This window comes from Xenopus tropicalis, chromosome 8, assembly GCF_000004195.4.
Source record: "Xenopus tropicalis strain Nigerian chromosome 8, UCB_Xtro_10.0, whole genome shotgun sequence".
NCBI classification, from domain to species: Eukaryota; Metazoa; Chordata; class Amphibia; order Anura; family Pipidae; genus Xenopus; species Xenopus tropicalis.
The window spans coordinates 18988393-19009596 of NC_030684.2; the positions used below are offsets into that span (position 1 = coordinate 18988393).

General features: G+C 42.1%; 1 protein-coding gene across 14 annotated transcripts in view; it reads left to right on the top strand.

The window, feature by feature from the left end:
• Positions 1 to 19952, top strand: part of LOC108644519 (mitoguardin 2-like) — a 65594-nt gene extending 45642 nt beyond the window's left edge. For 6 of the 14 annotated variants that reach the window (XR_004219608.1, XR_004219613.1, XR_004219607.1 and 3 more), the window contains 5 exons: positions 7346 to 7414; positions 8179 to 8337; positions 16138 to 16222; positions 16462 to 16578; positions 19820 to 19952. Coding sequence is in view for 1 of the 14 variants with exons in the window: in XM_031890949.1 (XP_031746809.1) it covers positions 8160 to 8337; positions 16462 to 16465 (182 nt within the window). In the remaining 13 variants the exon portion in view is untranslated. Of the gene's footprint in view, positions 1 to 7345; positions 7415 to 8159; positions 8338 to 11327; positions 11400 to 16137; positions 16223 to 16461; positions 16579 to 19819 lie in introns of those variants that run through there. The other 8 variants (XR_004219609.1, XR_004219610.1, XR_004219615.1 and 5 more) reach the window with 5 other exon arrangements.
• The last annotated feature ends 1252 nt before the right edge of the window (positions 19953 to 21204 follow it).

A 21204-nucleotide genomic window follows, 5' to 3' on the forward strand; every position in this document is an offset into this window, starting at 1 on the left:
ATCACCCAACTATTTCCCATCTTTTTTTAGCTAAAATAAGGGTTATTTGGCAAAAAATCTCTCAGAGGGGATTCAGACTTACCTCTCACCACAAAGTCAACCAACGGACAAACCCAACTGTCACATTGCTGTGTGTGAAGTCATCTCTGGTCACATGTCATGAAATGTTTTTTGTCATAACATTTACAGACAACTTTAAAACCATTGGGTTTTTGTAACACTACAAAAGAGTTTCTGAGTGGGGCTTCCCTTTAATGTTACTGCTAAATACATGGTGATAGCGAGTGGCAGAATAAATATATAAAGAGACAACAAATAGAGCATCTGATCAAATCCATATTTCTTTGTGACAAGGCACCTAATAAAGACAATATTGATATTAGACAGGAACGTTAGAGATAAGCTGTTTGCATCTCCTGCCTATAGCCCATTGCATTCAGATTTGGCTACATTTTGATAGCTATTGCTATGCAACTTGTAGATATATAATATATATTATTGCACTCACGGTACATGTAGTATTCATTTAACGGCCCTGTTCTCTTAATATGTTATTACTAACTTGTGTGTTATCTGAAAAAAGTTGCGAAGATTGTGAATCATTGCTGGTGGCAGAAATATATGAAACAATGTATAAATACTAAATGACTGATATGATGATTTGTCGTGTTTATAATGAAACTATCCAACGCATTGAAACAATATATTTATTTAAACCAGACTGGCCGTACAGGACATCCCAGCAAAGTCCCATTCAATGGGGTTTGTTATGATTTGCGGTTGTGACAGGGGTTGAGGGACATCTAGATCAGAGAGAGGGCCTGAGAGGGGGCTTCTAATTCCAATATTACTATAACGCACCGTTTAGGCCTGCTGGGAAATGATTGAGTGGGAATGTAAGGGATTGTAAGGGACATAATAACACACTCCCCACTCTGGGCGATTCAGTGGCTACCAATGAAAGAACGAGTATTTAGAGACAGAAATGACAGAAAGTTAATGTACGTGCTACAAACTTGGGACAAACTGGTAGCTTCAGGCAGATAAATAAGCAACCCCACCACCCCAAGCAGCACTATTAGGGAACCTCACCAAGGAGTATACGCTATTATTAAATGAAACAGGACAAAAGATCTAGAGGAATTCACTCAGCACCCTAGACCAGGGTTTTCTCTAGAATACTATCTTCTCCTAAGCTAGGGATCACCCTACAAAAGCTTACTGCACAATACGAACACCATGAAAGTACAGAACAGAAGAAGAAATAGACACCGTAAACACCAGACACCGAACTACCCTGCATATTGTTCTTCATTAAATAAAATCAATTAAATTACATTGAAAAAAAATAAAGGAGACCAATCCAAAGCTGCTAAGAAGAAGCCATTCTATAACATACTAAATGTTAGCCTGAAAGGGAATCAACCCGTTAGACACAGCCACAGGAAGCACGCCAATAAACCATTTATATGTTAAAATCTAAAAAAATGGGTCAGAAACTGAGAACTGGTAAGCATTTGCTACTGTGTGGGTGCATGGTGATATCAATGGCAGATAGTACAGGTATGGGATCCCTTATCCAGAAACCCGCTATCCAGAAAGCTCCGAATTACGGAAACCCCGTTTCCCATAGACTCCATTTTAATCAAATAATTCAGAATTTTAAAAATGATTGCCTATTTTAATAAAACAGTACCTTGTAACTGATCCCAACTAAGATATAAATAATCCTTATTGGATGCAAAATAATCCTATTGGGTTTAATTAATGTTTGATTGATTTTTTAGTAGATTTAAGGTATGGAGATCCAAATTACGGAAAGACCCCTTATCCGGAATGCCCGAGCAAGATCTGAAGGTCTAGACTTAGCTTAGCGTGTCTATGATGTGGAACTCAGTAAATGATCTAATGAGGCATCTCGGTTCTAATACAGGTGGCTTTGTTTCCGAAGCAGGAATAACGCACAGAGCTGCAGCCCAAGTGCAGTTATTTAGTACCAAACAGAAATGTCAATTATTTGTAATTATTTATTGGTAATAACCAGCTGTCCAGCCCCTTAGGGATTAATAAAAGGATTTTTGTGTATGTTATTTTTTTTTCAAGTGAGACTATTATATTATTTTACTTGTGAGGAAAGGACACATCTTTTTTGTTGTGGAGTCACTGTAACTGTTGCTTCCCCAGTACTATCAATTTTTATTAAATGTTTTTGAGGGAAAAAGACATTTTACGTTATTTTTTAGTTTCTAAAATTCTCCCTCTTCCCTTGATGAGACATAAAAGGCAGAGCAATGCCCAATATATGCCCAATATAGCACAAAGGAGTACGGATAATGTCACGCGTGGCGCTTTGCTAGTGCTCTTACCCACAGGGCCGGATTTCTCTTCTGGGCGCCCCGAGACCCCCCTGTTGGTGCCCCCCCTCCACCTGTGCACATGCGCGAACGCGCGACAACCACCCCCCCCCCCGCAGCCGCGAGTGCGCTCCTTTTAACTCCCATACTGAGCAGTGGGCAGAGGTCCCGACTGCTCCGTATGGGAGATAAATTTAAAAATGTTCTTGCGGCGGGGCGGCATGCCGCCCCTAAACTTCTGCCGCCCTAGGCCCGGGCCTTTGTGGCCTTGCCACAAATCCGGGCCTGCTTACCCATGGCCTACAGTGCCAAAGGCCTTGACTATAATGGCCTCCACCTAAAGCATTTAAATGTTACAGCACAAATCTCCTTGTGTGCCTTTACCCTTATGGACAGTGCCTGTATGAGTGGCCTTTATGTTTAAGATCAGGCAGTTTAGACTGCATGTTTACTGGGTGTATCACAAATTGCTGGAATTTTTCCAAATGAACATTCAGTGTATAGATGTTTATGGCATTTTGACATTCTTATGGCAAAATGACGGTGCCTTATAAGCCGGTTGCATGGGAAACATAAGCAATCAGCTACTGGGCAGTACATAACCCCATTAGACTCCGCAGAACGGAGTAAGATTTTCAGGAACCTGTGGGTGTTGTAGGGTGAGAATACATTTTGTAAAGAAGAAATTCATTTTGATCCCTGAAAATCTCAACATTTGACATTGGACATTTAGGGGCTATATGGAGCTGAAACTGATAACTTGTTGCACTAGTATGTACCCATGGTGGGGTAAAAAGAGGTTTAATGGCAAATAGTACCAGTAAAGTTTGTAGTTTAATCTGATTAATATAGACTAGGGAAAAGGTCCTAATAAAACCACTATGCCCCATAAATAATCTCACAGCAAAAACCTGCTGTTTGTTGAGGGATGATCTGTCCCGGATTCATATACTGACACTGTGCAAGACTGCGAGTTGTACCCAAGGCTCATTCTCCTAATTCTGCTGTCTCTATGGGGGATATATGGGGGATTTTTTTTCCCCAATTTTTTTTTTCTTTCAGATTTTTAGGGTTAAAAGTCACAGAAAAAAAAAGTTGTGACTTTTGCAAATGGCTAAAAATCCAAATCTGACAGTTTGACAGCTTAAATTTATATCTGATATCTTGTAGAAGTCAATGGCAGATGTCCCTTCCATTTTTGATGCTGGTTTTTGTGTGACAATTTGATAAATTCGAGCTTTCGGTCCACAGTTTGAAAAAGTTGCAGTTTCTGTGACTTTTTCCTACTCTGACTTTCTCAATTCAGATTTGTTTGTAAATGTCAGACATACATGGAAATAAAGATATGAGCAATGCTAGAGGTTTAGTAAATGTGCCCTATGAGTGCTGCACCTTTGTTCCTAAGCTTTGGCTTAAATAGTTCCATGTCCTACTTCTGCAGTCATTGCATTTGAATAGATCTCAGAACTGTACCTGTAGAGAAAGCTACAGTTCTCATAAATATTTGGCATAATACCTGTAAGGAGGTAACATTTATTTTAGTTTGTTAGTGTAAATAGTTGGGCAATGTTTAAGTTTAGCCAGTAGGTGGCACTAAACCATAAAGAGATACTGACAGCAGAAATGAAGCAACTATCATAACATTGTCTTTTCACGAGCTTTATTATTTTGCTGTAAATCTGCTGCCTGATGCTTTTACATTACCTATCTGATCACCCATGTTCCCAGTCCGTTAGCATTAGACGCTATAACTGACAGATTGAGAAGGAACAGTCAGGTTTAGGACTGGACATATCAGTAGAAAATAATCAGCATGACCTATAAATAACTTTTAGCATACCCCCCAACTGTCCCGCTTTGCGCAGGACTGTCCCGCTTTTAATAGCGCATCCCGCTGTCTCTGATAGTTCCAGGAATGTCCCGCATTTACGTAATAGACATTCATTGAACTAGCCTGGACGGAGGGATGCGCTGATTTGAGCCGGGCGCTCCTGCTCCTTGTTCGGCTCTGCTTCTTATATGGATCCTTGTGCGGCGGCGACAGGCCCTTTTATAAGGTTGTGCCCCGTGCGTACTGATGTCACACGTACGCACGGGGCGCAACCTTATAAAAGGGTACTGCCTATTAGGCCATAGGGGGCACTGTGTATGGGGGCAAAACTGATACATAGTTATAACTCACTTATAACTGACTGCCTTCTCTCTATATTTGTATTTTATGTGTATTGTTTTCCTTAGGTAGTACAGTATGAGGGTATAGCACATTTGCTATAGCCCACCATTTCAACTATATAAAAGGAGTATTTTTAGAAAAAAATGGGGTGTGTCAATTGGGGCGTGGTCACAAACGCGGGCGGGGTAAAAAAAAATTGCTGCGCTACTTGCGCCAAATCTTTTTGTCCCTCTTTTCATTTTTCAAATGTTGGGAGCTATGTTTTAGTATAAATTCATATTATGAAGAGTTGTTTTTTTTAATGTCAGTATCACTTTAGGGTTGGCCTGTAGGGAACCCCCCTCCCATAGGAGCTTATATAAGGAAGTGTCTAGTCTAGACTGCAGAGCTGGCACTCTTCTGGAGTTTCCAGATTTTGGTGGCTCTCTCCCGTTCTCCCGTCCCCAAGCAGCATTCTCCCGATTTATCTCACAAAGTCCTTTGGGGAATTTCGGGCACGCATGTGCAGTAAGCATTTGGTGACGGCATTTGATGCATTTGCACATATGGGGGTACAATATTTCCGCTTCAGCAGCGATTTTGCGGATACGTGTGATGTCACTTCTGGAAATGTGTTTGTGTGTGAGGTCACTTCCGGTTATTGGGATAAAATGCTATACCCCCATTGTGCCAGTGCTGTCAGTTTGACAGCTGTGAGACTGTAAGGAGGGCTGCACTTAGCCAAGACCAGGGGAAGTAGGAGCACAGTGTGCCAGTGCCACCTTGGGGCTGGTTAGGTAGCTGTTAGGGTATCAAGGGCAGTCTTTTGCCCCAACAAGGAGGTAGCGTTTGGAGTTAGTAACCTGGGCTATTGTGCAGCAGTTAGGGACTGAGCGTTCAGGTGTTGGTTAGTAGGAAACCTACATGCTGTAGTGAGACAGCCGGGAGAAGCTTTTATATTGTATGTATGACAGAAAAGGAGATTATTGTATAAGGAGAGGAGGCCCCCAAATGGTCAAGACATTCTGCTAGTGCGTTTCCACAGAGAAGCGAGGGTAAATTTGATCAACCAATAAATGATGATGATTAAGTGTAGCCGCAATATAATAAAGGTTGTGTCAATAAGCCAGAGGGTGGTGCTGACAAATTGGCGCCCCCGGGGTTAAACCCTTTGTTTTCCTTTAACACGTGTTACTTCATTTGTGTAGTAATTTGTGCAACTTCTCTCTTTAAATCCTTTTTTTGGTAAATATGTTCATGTCATTCTCTATGTAGGTATAGTGTATGTCCTGCGCAATGGCACTTACACTGCACTATTTATTCTTACATACCCTGGCATGCCCCAATCAGCCCCCAAACCTGCCCTCTCTGTAATATTCCCACACATGGCATGTCCTTCCCAGATAGGGACAGGGGCAACGTATGCATTAATTATTCAACGTAAACTTACATTATGGGGCACATTTATCAAAGTACCATTGACTCCGAATACAAAAAATTCATATTGGTTCGTACTGTGGGTATTTTCTGCGACTTTTTGATACTTTGCACGACTTTTTTGCACATTTGCGTGACTTTTTCGTACTTTGCAACAAAATTTGTGCGAGAAAATCGTATTGTTGCGCCGAGTACAAAGGTTTTGGATTCATTCAAGCTTCGGTATCATGACTTTCCTTGGGCCGGGTTGGAGCTGCAGAGTGCCATTGAGCCCTATGGGAGACTTTCCTTGGGCCGGGTTGGAGCTGCAGAGTGCCATTGAGCCCTATGGGAGACTTTCCTTGGGCCGGGTTGGAGCTGCAGAGTGCCATTGAGCCCTATGGGAGACTTTCCTTGGGCCGGGTTGGAGCTGCAGAGTGCCATTGAGCCCTATGGGAGACTTTCCTTGGGCCGGGTTGGAGCTGCAGAGTGCCATTGAGCCCTATGGGAGACTTTCCTTGGGCCGGGTTGGAGCTGCAGAGTGCCATTGAGCCCTATGGGAGACTTTCCTTGGGCCGGGTTGGAGCTGCAGAGTGCCATTGAGCCCTATGGGAGACTTTCCTTGGGCCGGGTTGGAGCTGCAGAGTGCCATTGAGCCCTATGGGAGACTTTCCTTGGGCCGGGTTGGAGCTGCAGAGTGCCATTGAGCCCTATGGGAGACTTTCCTTGGGCCGGGTTGGAGCTGCAGAGTGCCATTGAGCCCTATGGGAGACTTTCCTTGGGCCGGGTTGGAGCTGCAGAGTGCCATTGAGCCCTATGGGAGACTTTCCTTGGGCCGGGTTGGAGCTGCAGAGTGCCATTGAGCCCTATGGGAGACTTTCCTTGGGCCGGGTTGGAGCTGCAGAGTGCCATTGAGCCCTATGGGAGACTTTCCTTGGGCCGGGTTGGAGCTGCAGAGTGCCATTGAGCCCTATGGGAGGCTTCCAAAATCATGCACTGAAGGATCAAATTCAGAAAGGTTTTCCCGCCGTTTACAATCGTTCGATACGAAAATTTTGTGACTTTTGGATCGCCAATACAATATTTTACAATATATTACCATGACTGTTCCGATTTGCGATCATCAGAAATGATCGTATTTAATCCGAATTTTTCCCATTTCGGGATTCGAACTCGTACTTTGATGAATGTGCCCCAATGTGTATTAAAGAATTGGCAAGTGGTGCTGCAGAGCTTTAGTTGCAGTGCTGCCCAGTTCTATGAATTTGCAGGGCCAATAATTCCCGAGTGGCCATACACAAATTAGGAGCTCTATCACTTAAAGACAAAGTTTGCCCATAAGTTAACTGCCTACATGTTGCAGATGGAACTATGCCAACCAGTTTCTATGTTGTTCTTACACCTGTTTTGCCTCTCTCCACAGTTAAACATAAAATGCTTCTAGTCATCTATACTTGGGGACGCTGGGAATCAGAAAGCAGATTGTTGTCAGGTAAGATTTTTTTTATTGTTTTTATATGGTGCTCATCATTCTGTGCAGGCCTTCTTCATCCTTCCGGCAGATACACAGGTTTCTCCCCAGGCACAGGTCTCAAGCAGTCACTGGCCTTTCTGTTGTTCGACTATGATTCCCAGAAGCCTCTGTGGGAGATGCAGTTACGCACTGAACAGCAGCAACACGGGGAATGTTATCCCTGAGTCTAGCGTACTGCATTCTGCAAATCAGTGTGCGTTTATAAGGTTCAATAGCAAGCTTTGGGAATCTGAACAGCATCAAAGAGAAACTTATTTGCTGTGTCAGCAGCTTCTGTTATTAACCTTCCCAGTGCCTTATTGTACTGGGTCAGAACAACTGGATCTAGAAGTGTCCCTCCATATTGCCCAGGATAAAAGTTGCTCTTATGCTTAAACTTGGTAGTATCTATCAGTTCCTTATTACATTGTTCTTGCAAGGGAACATCCCTCTCACAACTCCAGTTCCCTGCATGATGTAAAAAAATATTTCTTTAAGGCTATTTTTTGAACAAAGCAGTAAACAACAACAATTGTTTCGAAGATATTAAAAACTCTAGTAAGTGAACATGACAGCCCTTCACTTAATACTTGTACTAAGTATTTCTGAGCATGGCCATCGCCCAGCAAGCAGGCCGCAGATCTCGGAGCGCCAGTTAATCTTGACTGGAGTTGACTATTTGCAGTCTCTCTTGTGAAATTAGGGATGCCTTTTCCCCCGCTAGCTGTCCCTTTTCTTTACAGAGATGGACTTGGAGTACTCCTGAGCGAGACGCCTGCTGCCCATTTGGAGGCTGCAAATCTCTGCCTGACTCTGCTCCCTACAGTGTGGATGGTGAGTCGCGGTATCCGGCAGGAGGGCTGGTGTGACGTACTTAAGGCTTTTCAGCTCACAGGGAAATTGTGAGTTTTGGCTTCTAATTATTCTTGTTGAATCTCTCACCCTGGCGCCCAGTTAGCTTTGCCACATACCTATCTCTTTTTTGAGCATTGTAGCTTTTAAGCGGTCAACTACATGCAAATTTAAGTATATTTGATTGACATTTGGAAAACTTCTCTACCATTTTTCTGGACTTTTTTCTATAGTTATATGGAGGCATAATTGTTTTTGTTTTAGCTCCAGGCAACTATAGCAACTATTAAGCCTTGGAATGAATTTATTGACCTTGTTGCTTCTACTTGGGAAAGCATAGGCTGATTTACTTTATGTTCTGACCATGGCATTCATATGGTTATTGTAAGTCATAAGGTTATTAGTCTTACACTTGGGGCAGTAATTATTAACATTGGAGGCAAACATTACTGGTGATGTTGCCCATAGCAGCCAATAAGATCTTTGTTTTTGTAGTTGACCGTTCAAATTCTAATTGCTAATTGGTTTTTATTGGCAACATGACTGGTGATGTTGGCTTCCACACTATAATGAATATGCCCCTTGGACTAATACAACTGCATAAAGAGTTTAATAACCTGACGTATTGACGTTAAGATCTCCTACAACACTTTGAAAGGTTTATATCTCAAACCGCTCTATGATATTGGAGAACCAATCACTGGCTTTCAGCTTTTTCTCAACACTTTAAAAATGCACTGTTATATTCAGTAATTTTGGGACTGTGAGGTTATGGACTGTATTGTCAAATACTTTTGTAGTTCAACTCCTTCACCATAAGATGGCACCATAACACCAAATAATCTTGGAAAGGTGATGTTTTATTACTGTGCAGCTAAATATTTCTCTTTACAAGTATTTTCCTCCACATTACTGTGCCACTTAACTTTCTCCTGGATTACAATTTCATTTATCTTTAATGATCAAAGAAAAAAGCAAAACCTCTCCCTTCCTCTGTCCACAAAACCAATTGTCGCTTTCTTGAAGCAACAAATTGGTTGTTTGATACAATCTGCACACAACTCGGATGGGGCGGAAGTGGAATCTGCAATTCCCACTTTCCAAACTACTCAAACAAGTCCTCTAACTTTGGACCAATCTGACAGTGTTCTAGTGGTGTTCCAGTCATTAATGGACAAGGCTACTGCACAAATCACTGCTGTTTCTGAGAAAGATAAAGAATTGGCAAGACACACAGATACACTTGAATCAAGGATGGACAATACGAAATTAGCCAGAATGGACTTAATTAAGTAATTGAATTAAACAACAGGTTCTGAACCTCCAATTGAAATTAGAATACCTGGAGAACAGGTTTTGTCGAGATAAGAAAACGAGGAATTCCAGAATTAACTTGGAGTCAGAATTGCAAGAATGCTTTACCATTTACCATCTCAGTTTCTGCACATCGATCAGATCCCCAGATCTCACAAGATCTGCTATCACTGGGGTTTCCCTTGAAATTGATATTTACACGTAATGGCAAGTCATTTTCCCACCCTACACCGAATAAGACCAAGGAAGCTCTCCAGTCTGCTGGATGTACTAATGCCTTACCAACTAAACTGAGTACAGCTCCATGTACCCTGCAATCATCGGGTTGGCCATCGCCAGAAAGACCTTCTCCTTCACGATTCCCTTTACCTCAAAGTGCTACAAAGTACAGTGCTCGTTCCAGGGATCAGCAGCTTCATTCAATTTAGACTTTTCTCTCATCATTTCCAGGAAGAAGGAACGCATCAAATCAGCATGTTAAATTCAGGAAATGGCTTTATTTATGGCAAGTTTGGTAACAATGAAAATTGTCCTCCAAATGATTTATCTGAAGGTCAAGGAGTGGAGGAGAAAGCAATGGTCTCCTACTGTGGGGCTTTGGAACAGAACCTTAGTAACATGGCCGCTTTGTATCTGCAATGCCTCTCGGATAAAATCTCATTTCTTATCCAAATTGTTATTAACTAAATTCTAAAAAGGAGAACCCTGACTGGTCTGCAGGGTCTGGGGGAGACATAACACGCACTTTGATATTCTCTTGAAGTGCTCTGAGGACTTTGCAACATTAGTAAGCAGTGTATTGGGAACAACCCTAGTGAGGGAAAAGGGGAGGATCATTTTCCAAACCCAGAGATTATATACATGAATTATATGGGTAGCCTCTCCTCTTAAAGGAGAACCACAGACTAATCCCTACCTGCAAAGAAATATTTAGGGGAAATAATATATAAACTGATTTTGTATTATTTTGTGAAGAGACATGCTTCCCCTTTAAGTGGGAGTGGAAGTTGTACCTGTTGGGCAGAGGAGCAGCCTATGTGCAATTTGTCTTAAATGACTGTGTGTTTCCCACAAACACATTTGGTCTAATTTACCCTTTCTCTTGTGGAGAGACATTTATCCGCCCCCAATGTACTCTGGGACAGTGCTGCCTATCATACGCCCCTCCTTCAGTGGCATCCCATGTGCCGGCCTATAGACTCACATAGCAGCACATCACAATAAAACCCAGTAGCAGTTTTCTTTAATACATTTTTGTAATTTATTATATATGTATTTTTACAATCTTGGGCTTTTTGTAGTTGATTTTGCTTTGGGTGTTTGAGGCATTACACATTATTATACACTTTGGTTCATTTGCCAATATGCATTACTCCATTTAGTAACCTCCCCCAGGTAATTGAAATCAGTCTCCTCTTAGCACAAATCCAGTTCCGCTTCCTGCTTCCGGCTGTTCCATTTCACATTCCCAAGCAGAGGGGCGGGGCTTAACCCAGAATGAGAGTCACTGAAAGCCTTTCACACCCGACTGAGTTCTATGGAGCGCTGGAGAGCTGAAGCAGGTTTGGACAGCAGGGGGCGCTGCTCTTTCATTCACTCACTTTTATTACTGCAGCAGTGAGACTTCCGGAAGCTTTCTCTGTTGGTTCCAAGTTCCGGCCTCTGCCTTGTATTGTGAAAAAAGAAAGAAAGGAGGGTCAGATTGGAGGGGGTTCTCTGGCCTCTGCTTCAGCCACCGCCCCACATTCATCCTAACAACCTTGGGCAGAAAACCAGAAAAATACAGTTACCAGAAAAGGTAAAGTCTCTCATGTGGGGTGGGGGAAACAATTAGGAGATGGTAGGAAACTGATGAGAGTAATTCAATTTACACAAAAAAAAAAAATGTTATTTATAGTTATGGTTCCCTAGTGTGGCCCATATAGCTATTACAGCCGTGTTTGCTCTACCAAGGAGGAAACCACATGGGTGTGTGGCACATTGGCACAGAAGGGTTTTTCTTTTAGCACCAACTTCCTGCAACGTCCGGCTTAGGGCATTTGCTCAGGGATTTTTATATCATTTGGAAATAAGAATTAGCAATGTTTTTATGCTCAGGATAAAGCTGAAGAGACCAAACGTGTCAGGGAGCAATGTGTCAAAGTTTCCTGAAAATGTTTAAAATTATTATTATTTTACATGTTTTATTATTAATGCGTTTTTTGTTTGCACATTGTGGATTGTGACCCTTTCACAGATAAAAAAAACCAATTTGGTTTGTAATAGTTTTCAACTAAAGCCATCTAAAATTTATATTTTTTTATATTGACATATTTTATAGCTGAACCACAATAGACTTTTCTAAATGACATTTGCTGTGTTTTGGCAGATTTCCCTTCTTTCACTTTTTCCTTCTCTTTTTCCGTTGAAAACTGCAGTGAGACAGTATTTGGATAGAGTGTATAGTAAGGAACATTGGGGGCGTTACTGTTTATTGCATGGGGCTGCTATACATGTGGGTACATACAGCAGGTCTCTTACAGATACAGGTCTGCGATTTTGGAGAGATTATTTAAGGGTGACTGCACACGGGGAGATTAGTCGCCCGCAATAAATCTTACCTACTGCGGGCAAACGCTTTCTTTAAAATGCTTTCCCACTGCCGATAATGTTACTCTCTGGTGGGAAAACATACATGTCGCTTAGGGGCGTTTCTGGCCTCCGATGCTGCCCCTCTCGGCCCCCCCCCCTGCACTTACATTTACAGCGCCAGAGGGGGGCGCAGCGCTGGTGTAGAGAGTGTAATAGAGCTCTCTACACTAGCAGAGCCAAAATTCCATATTAAGAAATGGAAATTTGGCTCTTAAAGTTACTAGGAACGGCTTTTTGCCGCCCCAGGTAACTCCGGGGGCGCTGCCGTCTGAGGTTTTTGAAGAAATTCTAAGTTTCCTTGTGAGGAAACCGGTGGGAAAGTGTTTCAGGGAGATCTGAGGTAGTGAAGATTTATCTCGGGCGGCTAATCTCCCTATGTGCTAATACCCTGAAACTGGTGGTGTGTTTACAAATTAGTGTAAATGTAAAACATGAAATTTGTATGCCCAAGGTATATTTTAGGGTCTCTTTATGCCTTGTGCTTTTATAAACCTTTGTACATTGGGCATTAAACTGTTCAGAGGACCCCTGGCATTCATATATAGAGTGTTTTATCTTGGTACCTAATGATATGTAGCAGATAAGATTCTGCAGAGTGGAAGTTTTATGGTGATTTTAGCAAAGCTATGCGGCTTGGTAGTTTGGAGTAGAAAGACATTTGGATGGATGGATTTGAGGGAATAATATATAAATATATAAAAATATAGTTTGTTTTCATCTTGGGGCCTTTACAAACTGTTCAGAGGACCCCTGGCATTCATACTTCGGGTATTTAATCTTGGTACCTAATAATATGTGGGATATAAGAAGCTGCAGAGTGGAAGCCTTGAGGGGATTTTTGGAAATGTCATGAAAATCACCAACTCTAGGAAAGCTTTGCTGTATGATAGTTGGAGTTGAAAGAGGTGCGCTTGTTTTGGTTTTGGGGGAATGTGTACTTTTCAAAACTATATGACTTTCTGGGGTGAGCGTATATGAAATGCAATAAATGTGTTATTTTTCCAGTAGCTAAAATTATTTTTATTTTGGGGCCCCTAAATGGCACATGTTTAGCCATGTACCTACATTGGACATCAAACTGTTTATTGGACCCCTGGCATTCATATTTAGGGTGTTTTATTTTGGTACCTAATGACCTGTGGGAGATAAGATGCTGTAGACTGAAACCATTTTTAAAAAAGTTCACACATTTTTATTAACAAAAACAATAATTTTAGGAAAGCATTGCAGTTTGGTAAATTGGAGTAGAAATGCACAATTACCTATATTGGATTTGTCAGAATGTGTTCTTTCCAGAAATGTATGGTTTGCTAGGGGAAACCTACTGTTAGAGGAACATTTGGCCTTGAAATCAGAAGTGTGCAGCTTACTGGAGCAGTGCTGTAGGAATGGGTCAGTGTGCTGCTGGGAGTTTGTGATCTATAACAATTATGTTTAGGCATTTTGAAGCCACTTTCTTGTTGCAGAAGGGGAATTACACCAAATGCTAGCCTATTTTAATATTAAAGTGTATGTAAAGGCAAATAATAATAACTACTATATGCATTCTTTAGTCCATAAGGAACAATTTTGCAATATATACTGATTAAAACGTATCCACCATTTACAAGACTGAAGCACTCAAATTGCCCTCGTTGGGGAAAAAATTTGGTGGTTGCATATCAGCGCCAAAGTGAATTAGCAGGCAGTCCCTGTTCCCTGCTGTTCCCAATTGCCAATAAGAATAGTGCTGACGTGCCTCTTACTGTGTGCGCCTATAGGCCCGCTCAAATCTTATTGGTGGCCAGTAACAGAAAGTTCTGGTCGGCCAGTGGCCCTTAGTGGGGAGGCACGCAGAGCTCAAGCAGGGGGGATATGCCCAACAAACAAAATTCCAGAGCTTCAATGTTCAAAGGGTTTGAATCAGTGTGTACTGCAAAATTGCTCCCCGCTGCGCAATGAATGTGTTTAGCAATTATTCATTTTTGCCTTTACGTTCCCTTGAAGTTGTCCTGAAAAAAATTATATAGTTTTTTTACCCTGGCTAAATTTAAATGCCCCCCAGGAAAGGCCCCCTAAAATTAAAGAGTATACAAATGTTCAAAATCTGTTGGGCAATGAAAATACCTGCAAAGTGACCAAATCGGCTGTTGGTGAAAGGGTTAAGTGACTGGTAGATGTGGAAGAAGATCATGTGCACTTTTTGGTAAAATATCCCAGGGAGACAAAGTGCCTTGTGTGACATGAGCCTAACCAGTGGCAGGAACACAAACCTATGGCAATTAGAGTGTGTCAGGGCACTACAGGGGTTTCTTCTACTGGCTGTTCCAATGTAATGTATTTTAAAAAAACAACATTAAAAAAACAGTACGATACCAAAGCTGGAATGGGTAACGAAAAAGTACGAAAAATATGACTTTTTCGTGAAAGAATGAACATGTCCACGGAAAGTCTTATTATTTTAAAAAATCATACTTTAATGAATGGGCCCCTAAGTGCAGTATGCCCATGTATTCTAATTGTGTTATCAGAATATTGACTGTTAGTCAATTTGTGCACTACCCTTATTTTCCCACTAGATGTCACTAAGTTTTGAAGTTCAAACCTTCAAAGAGTGGGGAAATACCAGCGCACATATTCTGAAGCACAGGGATAGGATCTATTATCCAATGCTTTGGGATTTTCTGGATAAGGGATCTGATTAAAACCATTTAAGCGTTAAATAAACCCAATAAATAACTATTTAGGTTTTAATAAACCCAGTAGGATTGTTTTGCCACTAATATGGATCTAGTCAGCTTAGTTACCATCAAATACAAGGCATTATCAATTTGGAGTCTTATTATATAATCATTGAATGTCATGTGGATTCACATACCCCCACTGAGACTCTGTGACTTGTCTTAAAGAAAATATATCAACCTGTTGATATTAAATCTATTGAGTGGTGCGACTCCCAATCCCAACCGATTGATTTGTGTGACTTATTATTTTATTTCTTTTGGGAATGGTTCTCGTTTGGGTAAAATGTATTTGTCTATACAGGAGTTACTGTTGTTGTAGGGCCCCCTGTAGGGTATTTTAGAGCAAGAGGCATATTAATAAACTTTACTGATTTTATATATATATATTATACTCAATGTACATGAATTATATGTACCCTGGACACCTGAGATCCACTGGACTTAATGTTAAATTTGTGTGGAGTTATAAGGATATACTTTTTAGGATATTCATTGCTCTTTTGTATTATAAAGTAACAACAGACAAAGCAATTATTAGAATAGAAACTGCAAAAAGTTCAAGACTGCAAGTTTTAGTTCCGCACACAGTTTAGTAGGACACGAGTAAGACTCTAGCCCAGGGCTCCTCAAACCATAGGCCGTGGGCCAGATACGGCCTGCCAAGGTCATTTACCGGCTCCCGCTGCGTCCTCACCCCTGACTACTACCTGTCTGCCTCAGCGTGGTCCTTAGACACTTGGGCCAGTGTGACGCGGTGATGCACACTGTATTCCGCCCCCCAACAGTCTGAGGGCCCGTGAACTGGTCCCCTGTTTAAAAAGTGTGAGGACCCCTGCTCTGGGCTAACAGAACTAAATGATATAAAGGCCAACATGGATGAAACATAAAGGATATGGCAGTTTGCTCTGTAGTGTGAGCACGTGGAAATGCCTGGGTGCTACAGTGAGTGGCCAATACGGTGGGGACTGTAGGTACCGCAGGGGTCTCCCCCTGTGCCATTACCCTTAGACTGGGTCTCTGATTTACTTTGTATTTTGGGAAATACGTTTCCTGTGGGATCTGTAGCGCTGTGCAGTGATCAGTCAGATCCTTACCGTACTCTAGAACTCACATTCTGTATTCCCTTCTACTGTTCTGCCGTAATGAGCCGAGTATATTAACGTCAGTGAATTGTTCTCTCAGGTAAAAAGCAACTCAGACACAGGGGGAAGATAGAATCTCCTAGAGCTCCATGAGGCGTGAGAACCTTGCTTCTGGGGCAGCATTGGTAAGTATACAGGACAAGGAAACCCAGACTTTATTACTTATTTAATAGGATATTATTTCATTTAGATGCCATTATTTTTTGTTTGTGGATCACTAACCTGACACCCTTGGTTCCCTAAAAAAGAGATCAAGTTATATATACCCTTAAAAGAAAAGGAAAGGTGGAATCACTGGATGGTGCCCCCCAGTGATTGTATTCACATTACTCTAATGTTTTCCAATATCTACTTATTTCCTTAGCTGAGGCGGGGCAATGACCAGACGTTGGACCTTCATGGAGAGACTCGGTCAAAGGTTGAACCTTTTGAGAGGAGCTTGAACTGATAATTCTGACTTGCTGAAAAGCACTGCCCTAAGGTAAGATGGTGGCACAAGAGGAAGGTCTTGTTCTTCTTCCAGTATCTGGGTCCAATGAAAGGCTCAATGGTCAGATCAGCCCTATTTGGCCCAGATTGTCCGTTTGGCATCAGACTCACAGATGCGTAGTAGATGTAAAATCCAAAATCTGTAAAGTAGATTTATTTAAAATGGTATAAAGTTCAGTAGCTCAAGAGTTACAACCAGCAGTGCATCTCAGTAGTAATCAGCAGTGCATTTAGTCATGTCAGTAGCCCAAAAGTTACGCTCTGCAGTGCATTACAATCATTTGCTCAGGAGTTACAATCAGCAGTGCAGCTTTTAATGCCACTTACTCAGGAGTTACAATCAACAGTGCAGGAATTTCTGTCAGTAGCTGAGGAATTACAATCAGCAGTGCAGGTATTTCTCTCAGTTGCTCAGAAGTTACAATCAGCAGTGCAGGTATTGTTGTTAGTAGCTCGTGAGTTAAAATAAGCAGTGCATATGTTACTGTGAGTAGCTCAAGAGTCACAACTAGCAGTGCAGGTATTACTGTCAGTAGCTCTGGAGTTTTTAATCAGCAGTGCAGGTATTCTGTCACTAACTGAGAGGTTAGAATCAGCAGTGCGGTCTGATAGTATCTCAGGAGTTACAATAAGCCATGCATGTGTTACAGTCAATAGTTACAAGAGTTACAATCAGTAGTGCATGTATTTCTGTCTTTAGCTCTATAGCCCTGATACAAATTGTGTGGGTGATGGGGAGGAGTATTTGGTTGGGGCAGTTAGTAAAAGTGTTACTCAGGTGGGATACAAAGTGTGTGGATGATGGGGAGAAGGACAGAAGGACTGCGCTATTTTGATTTTGGAGTTTCTATAGATCTGATACTTTGGTAATTCTATGCACACTGGGCATCACATTGTTCGGTTTCCCCCTGGCATTGGTTTTTAGGATGGTTTATCTTGGCACCTGATGATGAGGGAGATAGGATGCTGGAACATGCAAGCTTTGTGGTGATTTTCAGGTATTTTGTCAAAGCTGTTAATTTTAGGGAAACCTTGCGACTCATTAATTCTTAGTTTTTTTTTTTTTTTTTTTCTATTTACCCATTTAGGATTTACTGTCCTAAAATACAAGGTTTTCTTGAGTCAACATTTTATTTGTGGTTTTACCCAGCATAATATTCTGAAAATGTGTTGATTTTGCTGTTGCTGTTGTGACTATTACATGGCTATTTGTATGCACTTTTGTGATATTTAAGTCTCTACAAGCCAGATCCTTATGTAATGCTATGCATACCGGGTATCAAACTGCCCAGTAGCGCCCTGGCATTCATATTTAGGGGATTCAGGCTGATTTACCTTGGTTCTATAGGAGCACAGCACTTCCGTTTAGCCCGGCACGTTAGAGGGACTTGTACCTGCGTATACCCCCATTCCTCCCAGTTGCACCGCTTCCTTCTTTGCCGCTGCAGCACCTCCTACAATTAGATCTACTCACAGACCAAGCAATAGGTCCACTGTGGCGGGGCCCACAGAGTTTTCTCCCAGTGCCTCGCTGGCCCAGTCTGCCTCTACCCCCAACCATTCTACATACCTTGTATTAAATTGTCCCTTGTGTCATTTCCCTCTTTTCTTTATCTTGTTGGTCAGTCTCTTCACTATGACTTTTATCCCAATATCTATTTGTGCACCCCCCTCCCACTGAGTCTGCCTCCAACTTTAGTTGTCGGAATTTGCTCAGCTTTTTCTCCCTGCCTTACCAGTTGGTAATTGCCGGACTATGGTGTTGACTGAGGTAGCCCCAGTACATTGTGTTTCCATCTGCTGTGGCCCTCAGGTGGCCAAAGTTTGTTTATATGGGGGTCATAAACACTGAGATGGTGGGGTGGACACTGAAGGCATTGTAATGTGCCTGTCACCATGTGTAGGACCCCTGTAGATGAAACAGATCAGGGCTGGAACTAGGGGTAGGCAGAGAGGCACGTGCCGAGGGTGCAATGGTGTGGGGGCACTAGGAATGTATCTCTTTTGTCGCCCCTTTACCCCTGGGCCCTGTGACTGCACCTATGCACATACTGGTTTATTCACGCACCGTAAATGAACAAAAATGTGCAAATTAACACACGCAGGGGAGGGGCGAGGTGCCCGGCACTGGTGTAGGTAGGCATTAAACTTTGCTGTCGGGGAGGGGTCAGTTGTCGTGGCGGTTTTTCATAAATGAACTCTGTTATAATGTGATACTAGGCGGCGGGGAAACAATTTCGTTACAGCGCCTAAAGTAAAGGTGTGTAATGGGACCCTTCATTCTGCTGGCTGCTGCACCCTGGCAACAGAGCAAATGGGAAATAGCTCTGTTTTTCTTAACCCTACATGTTTTGGGGGCATTAAGTATTATTAACATGTATTTGTAAACGCCAATATATTCTGCAGGGTTGTACAATAAATCCATGTATACATTAAACATACAAGAAACCATACAAACCGACCTATAACAAGTACAATAGCTATAGAGGGCCCGACCCAAAGGAGCTCCCATCTAAAGAAAGGTATTGGCACTAGTGATGAGCAAATGTATTCGTTAGGCATGGATTCACAGTGAAATTATACATTTCGTAATTGGTAAAATTTTTCGTTAAACTGGGGAAAAAACTGACCACAACAAAAATAACAATGATTTTGATATATTTGGAGAAAATAGTTGTGTTAAAAAATAAAGTGCGTGAAAAAAAAGGCACGATAGTAAAATTGAGAAAAAAATGCCCATTGACTGATTTGAGTGTGAAAAAAGTTGCACAGCAAAAAAAGTTGGCGGTAGGAATCCGAAAAACCACTCATTGACTTTAATGTGTTTGGAATGAGAATAAAAAATAGTTGTATGCGAAAAAACATCACGTCTGCATGTCAAGAATTAGCATTTGACAAATTTTTAATTTTTTAGTTGTAATATTGGTGTGTAGGGAACAGGGTTTCTACTGCTTGGGTGCTATTCTCATGCCTACCACAAGGAGGGGCTACTGAGAACATTTGGCAACACAAAAGATTTCTGAACTCTTTCTGAACTCTATCATGCTGAGATCTTCAGGTAAAACATAAGGCAGCCTACAGGAGACCTGCTTTTTGGAAGGGTAAGGGGTCTGGGGTTTCAGAGATCAGTGTATTTAATGGATTTGAAGCTATGGTTCTCACTGCTTCTCACTGTGTGTATAATTAGTGTATTTTGTGTGGTGTTAACAAAGTGTTCATTTCCCATTTCCCAGTCTTTCAGGCATTTCTGGAGTTAATGGACTGCGTATTCCCCATTTTCCAGCAACAATTTGGCATGTGTGGAGTTAATGGAATGCTTATTGCCCTTTTTCCAAGGATCGTACCGGCATGTGTGGAGTTAATGGAATGCTTATTGCCCTTTTTCCAAGGATCGTACCAGCATGTGTGGAGTTAATGGAATGCTAATTGCCCTTTTTCCAAGGATCGTACCGGCATGTGTGGAGTTAATGGAATGTTTATTGCCCTTTTTCCAAGGATCGTACCGGCATGTGTGGAGTTAATGGAATGCTAATTGCCCTTTTTCCAAGGATCGTACCGGCATGTGTGGAGTTAATGGAATGCTTATTGCCCTTTTTCCAAGGATCGTACCGGCATGTGTGGAGTTAATGGAATGTTTATTGCCCTTTTTCCAAGGATCGTACCGGCATGTGTGGAGTTAATGGAATGTTTATTGCCCATTTTCCAAGGATCTTTCCAGCATGTGTGGAGTTAATGGAGCGGTACATCAGGGTAGGGGCCCATTTCTGGCCAGACTATACAGGTGGGGGCACATACCATGAGCAGGAGAGAAGGAGGATCAGAGAGGAGCTGCAGGGGGTGAGTATGGAGAGAAATCCCTCTATATTAACCCTTAGCAGTGTGTTTGCTCCCTGCTGTCTCTCTTCAGCCCCCTCTGCCTCTGCCCCCTACCAACTCCCTGGTAAGGATGATGGCACACTAGGAGATTAGTCGCCCGCAGTAAATCTGCGCTACCGCCGGCTACTGCTCTCCTGAAAATGCTTTCCCATTGGCAATAATGTAAATCACTGGGGGGAAACGTACGCGCTGCTTCCGGTTTCTCAAGTCGCCCAAAGATTCCCCGCGAGGCAACTTAGGAAAGCGGAAGCGCATTGTAGTTTTCCCCACCGGCGATTTCCATTATTGCCTGTGAGAAGGGAACTAGGGACGTTTCTTCGCCCGCGGTATCTCAGTTTATCGTGGGTAAGAAAACGCCCTGTGTGCCGGTGCCCTAACCCATTAATAGTTTATCATTTCCTGCTACACATTTACAAAGCCTCTTTTGCCTCTGCCCCCAGACATGGCACTATTAACCCCTTGATGCCACCTTCTCTCTAAATCTCCAGTGCCCTCCCTATAAACTCACTGTTTCCCTGACCGCTATTCTGATAACTCCTTTCCACCTCTCCCACCAAACGTAACCTTCTTTCTCTGTCACACTTCTTTCCCAGCCCCAAAGTGCCACTGTGCCACCAACTTGCTCTTCTTTTCCCTTCACTATATATTCAAGGGCATCAGCCATGAAATGTACATGTGTTTTTACTTTGCTTTCTGTTGGCATAATGTATTATTTGGGCATTATACTTTATTATTATACTTA